Genomic DNA, 9561 nt, shown 5'->3' with positions numbered 1-9561 from the left:
AAAAGTTTCATTTTTTTTAACAAACATTCTCATTCCAATTTCATCTTCCTTGACTTTTTCTTTGAGTTCATGTCAACTAGTGTGTAGGACCATTCACAAGATCAAGCTGTTATTTGAGCTTCTCTTCAATTTAAATTCTTTCAAATTCATTGCTTTTGATTTTGTCAAGAGTTTCATTTGCTTTATTTAGTCTATACGATACTTGATATAGCTCATTGTAGGCTTTTTGTAACTCTGAGTCATATCTGTTATCAGATTTATCCAAGTCTTGCTTATCTACACCATAGAAAACAAAAGATTGGTCACTGGATAACAAAGAGACGATAGAGGCCACGTAGTTTTCTTGTTCTTTCTTAGAATTATCTTATCATCCCATGTAGCTCTCATTGATTTACCTTTCCTCTTGAGACAGTTTGAGCACTCCTATCAATATGTTCAAAACCTTGACACTCATAGCATTGAATTTTTCTTCCTTGATTTTTATTTTTTTAGTTTTGAACCATTATTAGTTGCCCTTGAGTTTGAACCTACAATATTTTTCTTCTTTTCAAAATTATTGTTTTTCTCAAACATTTTCATAAACTTCTTAGTTTTCTTAAAAAATTTGTTAAACTTTTTACAAATAGGACCGTCATCTCAATTTCAATTTCACATTCTTTATATATCTTGTTTTCTTCACCTCTAATTGTATTTAATATCATGTTTTTAGGCTTACCAGGTTTAGAAAGAGTTGACTCAAATATTTGTATGGACAACCAAATACGCTCATCTATGGATTTTAGGTAAGCATACATTCTAGCCTTCTACTAGGCATAATTAGCTTCATCATCTGTTGGAGGTCTAATTCAATATTGACTATCTCTATTGAAATACATCACTCAGAGGATCTCTCTATACAGTAAGAGACTCGAGCTTTGATACCAATTGAAAAACTTAAAAACTCTAGACACAATTTCCTTCTATCTTATATATTAACATTAGAAATAATTTTATTTAGTTTAGACTACTTGAACTATCATCGTATAGTTACTTTTTCTTAGTTTAAAAGAAATATATATGGATAGTTTTCTTAGTTCAGGAGTCTACATGAAAAAAGATATAATTCAGAAGGTTCAAGTAAAATTATTTTTTAAGATTATTAATACAAAATGATAAAGGAAAAATCAGAAGTGAACTGTTCAAATGACTGTGATTCTGAATACCTTTTTTTTTCTTTAAATGCGAACATTGGCAGTATTGCTCAAACTATTATAATTCCAAAATACTTGTTCTCTATAAATTTGAACATTTGAAGTGCTATCCGGACTACCATTACATCAAATCTTGATCTTACATGAGCGTTTATATATATATACCCATTTTGCAATACCTAGATACTTGTCCAAGTTTAAATTATTTTATTCACATTTGCCGATTACAAAAGACCTTACATTTCTTATTTCAATTGCATCTCCATTGCTGTTCCTGGTACTCTAATATGTATGATCAAAATTGCTTTTAAGGGCATAAATGATCTAGAAGCATTCATTACTGCTATATTTAATTTGCTTGTGTGACAAATTTAAAATCATACGTCTTCCAAGTAATCAACTATATATATCAAGAGAAAAATATGGAAAGAAAAACAGAGATGGTTCACAGAATCTTGAGAACGAGTCCTCGCCATTTCTTGATAAACTAGCAATTTTTTTCAGGGGAGGGCGCCAAACGCGCCACTCTTATATACAAGTATAACCGCCAATAATTCTTATGGGTTTTTGTAAGCCCATACAAGAATAGAAGTACTCCGAATACGGTCTAGACTCTCAGGGAAGAAGTGAGAGAGAGGAATGCCTCCTCCTCGCACGGGATAGAGAGACCCATGTTGTGATCGAAGCCGAACTCTTCCTCGGCGCATCGGAGAAGGGACCGGAACTCCGGTTGGGCAAGATAGGAGATCGGAACAACAAATCTGCTCCTATTCGCCCCTACATAGACGGCAAAGTGGCCTTTTGGCACGTCCAAGCCATGCTGTTTCCTACCAAGGCTCGAGCAACGCTTCAGGACCTGCTTCAAGCCTGCAGATTGGAAGAGCTTGCTCTGTAGCAATATAGCCATTCTTAATTTGAGGATGAGATGTTGCTCTATTGAACGGCTTTACTTAATAGATGTAGAAGGTATTAATGTGGGAAAGTAGAAAGAAAGTCACGAAGATTGGTGGGGAGTTGGATGAGCCGATGGGGTTATATATCCGTTATCCGTAGAGAAGCAGCGACATTGGCATGTGTTTGTGGGGTACAAGGTGGAAGAGCACATTGGACCAGATATCCCCAAACTGAACGAAAATAATCAAATTAAACGTCCACAAGGCCAGGATTCACATGCGCTTGCCTGGTGAAGGGGACTTGCCAACTACTTGTGGTCGAATAGTATGCGATGTACGTAATTATGTAAGGCCAGAATGCTCTCCGGCAAGCAACGTGAATAGTTCGAGGCATCGTTGCCAATTGCTCAGGTTGGGACCTCTCCTTACCTGACTAGCTACCAGGAGCTCTGTAGCCTTTGTCGTACAAAGTAATAGGCTACTGGATCTGCAATTTATTATGAAAATGATAACACTGAGATTATAGATGGGAGTAGTGTTACCTCCTTGCTAATTAGCTGTATTGATAAAGAAGTTCTACCTTGGAATATGACCATTGTCGATTTCAGATAGAATGGAGCTTTCCGTGGTCACGCTAGAGAGTTGTTCTCTAAGCACTATGATTGGATTTGTCTTATTTTGACACGATTTGGAAGCTTTACTTGCTATTTTAGAACGATTCTACTGGCAATCAGGTTGATTTAATGATGGTACATTCTATCCGAGATGGGAGTGGCACTGTAGACTAAAGCTACCTTTAAGATCAAGGTCATTACGAAGGATCTATATTCTAAAGTTAGTCGTGAAACTAGACATATATACCTACAAGATTTTTACACGAACATATACAAAAGTATAGCTGTTTATTCAAACTCTTAGGTAGTATGTTGGATATATATAATATATAACAGAAAGTCCTATCATTATTTCGTTCTTTACGAAGAGATAAGAGATGAAAACGGGTCGGATTAATTCTACAATCTGACCCAATTCGAATAAAAAATTTCTATCAGATTCGAATATATATAGAATTTTTAAAAAAAAATTTGGGTATGCATTTAGATACGGGTTGAATATAATTTTCAGATTCAGATACGGATATCCGTTTATTCGCATATTTTTAAATATTTTATAATTTTTAGTTAGCTTATTTAAATAGTAAATATTAATATTGTTACTAATGATGTATTATATATTATTTGTAAAAATTAATTTTTCTAATTTTATATGTATTTGACATATAAAAAATTTATTTCTTTAAAAACCCTTAATATTTTGTTAATTATCTCTAAATAAAATATCATAATTTGATTATATTTTATCAGCATCCGATTTTCACTCCTACCAAGAGGCCTAAAGCCTTAAGGTGTTAACCCCAATCAAATAATAAGTCACAAACAGCCAATGTATTGTTGTCTTGTTAATAAAGATCGGTGCAATTGATAATCACCTCCAACCAAGTAGACAAGAATTCAAAGAGGTGAAATAGGGTTAAGACCTCGAGCCCAGAAACCTGTGAAGAATTTGATCAATCATTTCCCTTTGCTACGTGATAACGCACCACCTACTCTAAAAACATAAGCTATTTGAGAACTGTGAATTTTATAATTTATATTGATGGACTCACAAAGTAGAGATTCACTTTTTCTATATTTTAAATGATAAATGGGCCTGGCAGATTTTGAACACAGTATGATCAATCTCCCATTTTGGCCAAGACTCGATCTATTCCGATTTTCAGATTTGGACAAGATCTGACATGGAGCTTTGAAAATAGATCTTGAAAAATTCAGTCGTCAGATTGACGTGAAATATTAATATGTTCTATCTCCGAAAAAGAGCTTTACAACAAATCAAGTTCAGTGGACGGTGGGATCTCCAGATATCGTCCAATTAGTGGACAAATATTAGGGAGTTTGTCTTAGAATCCGTTGATAGAGGCACGAGATCCTTAGTGTTGGTGAAGGTTAGTGAACCGGCGTTAATAGGGTGGCACTAGTGAGTACTTGGAGATGGAAGAGTTATGGGTGATGGAAGGGTTAGGGCAAAGTGATAAATAGATTGAAAGAAGGGGGAGGAGTGGGCCCGCCCCCCTAAGGGACTAGGGTGATTGGCCGGTCGAGGGAGGCTAGAAACGGCGACACCGGGGAACGAGAGAACGAGAGAGAAGAAGACGAAGAAGACAAGGCAAAACTCAATTCATTCGATAATGATTCTATGGTTGTCATCCACACCTTTAGAGGCTAACCAAATAATTCAAAAATGGTAATTATTAACCCTAAAATAGTAGATTTTTTGCCGACCGTGTTCGGACGCTCCCGATCGCGTTCGAATGCACATTTTGCATTCTCTGTATGTGTGAACGCGATGCAGGCGTTCGCAAGCATGTTCAAACGTGGCGTTCAAATGCACATTTCACAATCTCTGTATGTGCAAACTTGATACAGACGTTCACAAGCACATTCAAATGCACTCCACCCACGTTCGAACGTGACATACCCAAAACTTATTTTTCTATGAATTTGATACACTTAGTTAGGATATTTTTTTATTGCATTAGTTATTTATTTTCATTAAAATAAAATTCCTATAGGTCGCATTTGAACGTAGGTGGGGTTGCATACGAACGCTCTTACGAACGCCTACATCAAGTTTACAAATACAGAGAATGCATATTGTGCGTTCGAACGCGATTGGGCGAGTTCGAACGCCTGCATCGCATTCACATATACAGAGAATGTCTTTTGGTGCGTTCAAACGCGATCAAGCGTATTCGGAACACGATCGACGGGAATCCTCTAGAATTAGGGTTTCCTATTATTTTAGGACTTGTTGGCTAGCCTCTATATATATGTGGATAGTAGCCAACTTTAGGATACTATTGGATTATTGAATTCTTGCCTCCTATCTTCTCTCTAGACTTCTCCCTCCTCCCTCTTCACCAACCTTCCACCTCTATCATTGGCAAGGTTTCTCCTAACTTCTAATCTCCCTCGATTGTCAAGCCACCCCTCTTCTTTGGAATCTCGACCACTTCGCTCCCTTCATCTATATCCCTTCATCTCCATACCCATCCATAACCCTAACATCCACTCCACCCGTCACCACCACCATCACCCACGTTATTCCGTGTTTTTGTCCCTTTTACAGTTCGAATCTACGAAGGGTGTAAATATTAAAATTGTAGGTTAGGAAGTTATGGATCAAACCCAATTAGTTTTGTAATTTTAAGACTATAGGAGAATATATGACGAATATTTTTCCATGGTTGCGCAGATTGATTCCTGTAATATATTCAGATATTGAAGGAATAGTTGCGTAGCTTATCTTTGATTCCAGATCTTAACAAGCGGTATCAGAGATTATCAAAATTAAACACTAAAACAAGAAATAAAGACACCTCTAAAGTGTATCCATGCTCGAGAAGACATCGGTGAAGTCTGAATCGTATCAAAGTAGCTCTATTGTGATACCATAGTAGCTCACTAATTACTCAATGTTTAAATTATTAAAGACCGATGGTTTTTATACTTTATGTGATTACAGTAATTTTTAATAATAAGTTTATGGACACAAAATATTGGTAATCATGTTACATAACTTAGAATTTTATGTATGAAGTGACACTACTTCTGAAAGACTTGTATGTTGCTGTTATTGATTTAGCTACATAGTGGACATGATTAAACCGTTTTAATTTGTATCAATTTTTGTTTAGCTTTAAGAAAATAAGATAGTTTCTGATAGGTGTGTTCAAAGAAAAATGGATAGCGTTCGAATGCCTGATTTGCATTCGCACACATAGAGAATGAGTTTTGGCCATTCGAACATGATCGAGGTGCGCTCGAACGTGCGATGAATAAGTTAAGTCATAATAGGATTTGTTTAACATTTTTTTATATTTGGCTAGCCTCTAAATATGTGGAAAATAGGCTCTTTGGATTATTGAACATTGGAATTGATTTTCATTTAGGCTTGAGCCATCTTCTCCCTCCTTCCTCCCTCTCATAATTCAAGCCGAGTTCTCATCTATGGCCGAGATTAATCATCCGTTGCTTTTCCCTCCTCCCTTTAGCAACCCGCCATACCTAGAAGCTCCTTCTCCTACTTTACCTAGTTCAAAGTACTAATCCATCCACCATACCATAATTATCTCCCATAACCCTAACCATATATTCCACATTCATCCCACTACCTCCTGATAATTGGTTATTGTTTCCTACATAACTGTGTATCGACTTATATGATCGATGAGATTCTAGTTGCGTTGGATTCCTAACTCATAGAGTAACAACATAATCGAATCTCAGATCGATCCAATGGTTGGATCGATCTTAATTACCTTTGCAAATTTTATGTTGAATTTTATTCAGATTATCAAATCGGATAGAAAATCATCTTTACCAAAGGCGACGTGACATTGTATGTGGAAAGAAATTGAAGATCAAAGATTGAAGATAAAAAAAAAAAAAAAAAAAAAACTTTAGCAATCCTGGAGAAAGGTTTGAACCATTTCTAGTTGGTTCAAACCGCTATCCAACTTTGGCTATGGAATGCTTAAAAAAAATAAGTTTGGTTGGATCCAGCTCAAAACTGAGAAGGAAAGTTTAAAATTTGTTTGAGGCTTGGTGTTTACTTTTGCAATTCATCAAGCCCTAATTATAAATGTTCCTCTATACTTATAAAAGGATCACAGGGATTAGAGAACTTCAATGAATTCAAGGCAGACAAAAGATTAACATTGGAGAGTTCTATGATCCTCAATGGAGGTTAATTTCCTACAAGTGTGAGGAGTTCAATTGTCAACGTGCTTGGCTTTTACTAATCATGTCCTAAAGCACAATGGATGAGCTTAGTTATTAGCAAATGAACATTAATAACCAAAGGAGAGCTATCGTGGCCTAGTCGAAGACAACTAACTAGAGGCAATCTAGTTTTATGGAGTTGTTCATGTTACGAGTCGAGTGGAGTCGAAATCTAGTTAATGTTTTTTCTTATTGATTTTAATTTTAAATTAAAGTAGATGTAAGCCCAATTGAGCAAATTAGAGCTGTGAAATGAATATTGAGTTTAGTTATTTAATATATTCTTTTTCTTTGAGTCATTAGATCATTTTTATTTCTCTAGGAGTAGATCTTAACCCTAGAACCCTTTCAAACTTTCAAACCCTAGTCACTATCTTCCTCTATGAGCCACGAGCTACTCACTCTTACAGTCAACCTCCACCATCCCATAGTCATCCACCACCCTCCAACGACTGCCGCAACACCAAATAATCTATTTCAGCCTAATTTTGACCTTTCTTCAACCTTTGACCATAATTTCTTGCTCGGAACTCCAAATCCACTCAAATTAGAGCCAAAAGAACTCTAACTTATGAAGCTACCATCTTTCAAATTTTCATAATTTTCTATGAGCAAATCATTTCAGATTTAGTTTGTAACAATGGTATAGAAGCAAGCATTCCTCAATCGATGTTGAACACTCGATCTAAAGTTAAACTAGGGAGATCGCTACCATGGAGGACTAAGAACTTATCTTTGTCCCTATGGAGTGTTTCTTGACACCACCAGCCACCACCATCAATGAACCACCCATGGGAAATAACAATACTCAAATCCGTGGAGGAATCCAGAAGATCTGCTAAGGAGAACACCAAGAGGCTTGAAAAGACACTCTAAGCCTTGACACCAACCCCTTGCATTGCTAGTGCCGCCGGCCATGATGGGATGATTCCACTTATGTAGACCCAGACTATAGTTGTAGAGATATCAAGGTAGCCTTCCACGATAAGCCCATCATTGTCTTCCCTAACTATGATTTCCACCAGTGACGATCTAGGTTGCCAATGATGGCCCTCCTAGCTATAGCAAATTAAAGCACTGTAGACTCGAGGCCGACATTCCAGCGACCACCAATTGCAATGGTTGGCTTCCACTAGCTAACTACAAGCATGTGATCTGCGCAGATGTCGGCAAGAATCAAATGGCTAGATAGAACGCCTTTCTTCCCTCTGGCCTTCATTGAGCCTTCTCTAAAAGGAGTGCCACCCAATACTTGTCCCAAAGCCGTAGTTCCACTAGAGTGAGGCCTGGGGTACCAATCATAGCCACTAAGGATCTTAGGGGCCGTCGGAGGCACACCATAGTGGCCCATGTAGCTAACTAAGTAATCTCCTCCCACCATCCATGCTAGCATTCCACTATCGTAGGGACTAGCTGGAGCAACCTATGGCGGCGCCCTTAGGTTGAAACACAAGTTTGGGTCTAAAATTAAAGTTAGGGCATTTACATGGAGGAGATGAGGTGCACAAATCCTAAAGCGGTCAAATTTTGGTGAACTAGTTCGGCCACCTTATGTGAATTAGTTTTGGACCCATGATCATGACCTTGGGCTTAAGAATGAGCCTAAGAATGGTAGGTAGAATGACTTAGTGGGCTCGATTAGCTAACTAAGCAAGACCCGTGAGCCTATAACCCACATGACTAGCATTAACCATAAGGTTGCTTGGTCCGCGATGATAGGCTTTGGGATCCAAGATCGGATTGTTAAGCTGAATTTCGTAATATTTTTAGGAGGAGACCCTTTAGGCTAGACCTATCTAATAAACTATTTTTTATGTACCATGGCATACTCGACCATCGGCAGGGGTGTAAACGAGCCAAGCCTGAGCGAGCCAGTTCTAGCTCAAGCTCAACTCAAAATTAATTTCATGCCCTATATGTTGTTTAGGCTTGCCTCAGCTCAACTCAAGTCAAGCTTGAGCTGAAGACTAACCAAGCCTTAGCCAAGCCCGAGCTTGATTAGAGGATAAGGAGGCAGTGGTGGCAGGGATGGCAGCTTGCCGAAGGAGGAGTGGCAGTGGTGACTTGTCGAAAAAGTAGGAGGAAGCAGCGGTAGTGACTTGTCAAAGGAGTAGGAGGAGGCAGCACTGGTGTCTTGTCAATAGAGGAGGAGGAGGCGGTAGTGGTGGCTTATCGATGGAGGAGGAGGAGGTGGTGGCAACTTGTCGATGGAGGATAAGGAGGCTGGAGGATATGGTCGATGGACAAGGAGGAGGAGGTCGATGAAGAGAAGATGAGGAGGCTAGCGCTAATGCCAAGCCCAACATTGATGGAGGATTAGGTCACGGAAAGAGGTTAAAGGAGACAGTTGATGGAAGCGAAGGAGGTCGACGAAGAGGAGGAAGATTAGGAGGCCAACGCTGACACTAACGCCGATGTCGAGCCTAATGTCAATTGAGGAGGCTACTAAAAGAGGCTAGAGGAGACATTTTAGTTGATGGAGGAAGAGGAGGAGGATGCCGATAGAGAGGAAGAGGTGTCGACGGGTTGCTAAAGGAGGTCGACGAAGAGGAGGTCGGATAGTTAAGTGTGGGCGATAGGATGGCTAGGTGGGGTGATTATGATGGGTAAGGGTGGACCGTTCGATTTACTTGA

At 38.4% G+C, this 9561-nt stretch overlaps 1 protein-coding gene across 1 annotated transcript; it reads right to left on the bottom strand.

Moving 5' to 3' along the window:
• Window positions 1-1645: 1645 nt before the first annotated feature.
• On the bottom strand, window positions 1646-2289 carry LOC140801079 (auxin-responsive protein SAUR50-like). The gene has a single exon (XM_073156080.1). The coding sequence runs from the start codon at window positions 2095-2097 to the stop codon at window positions 1798-1800; it is 300 nt and encodes a 99-aa protein (XP_073012181.1). The 5' UTR covers window positions 2098-2289; the 3' UTR covers window positions 1646-1797.
• Between the last annotated feature and the right edge of the window lie 7272 nt (window positions 2290-9561).

Source organism: Typha latifolia, chromosome 14, assembly GCF_019914945.1.
Source record: "Typha latifolia isolate L0001 chromosome 14, TyphaL0001v2, whole genome shotgun sequence".
NCBI classification, from domain to species: domain Eukaryota; kingdom Viridiplantae; phylum Streptophyta; class Magnoliopsida; order Poales; family Typhaceae; genus Typha; species Typha latifolia.
The sequence above is the reverse complement of the archived record's forward strand: the minus strand, read 5'-3'. Positions and strand labels throughout refer to the sequence as shown.

What these genes read in the sequence shown, in the direction of transcription:
- LOC140801079 (XM_073156080.1), bottom strand. Translation starts at nt 2,097, where the DNA reads ATGGCTATATTGCTACAGAGCAAGCTCTTCCAATCTGCAGGCTTGAAG.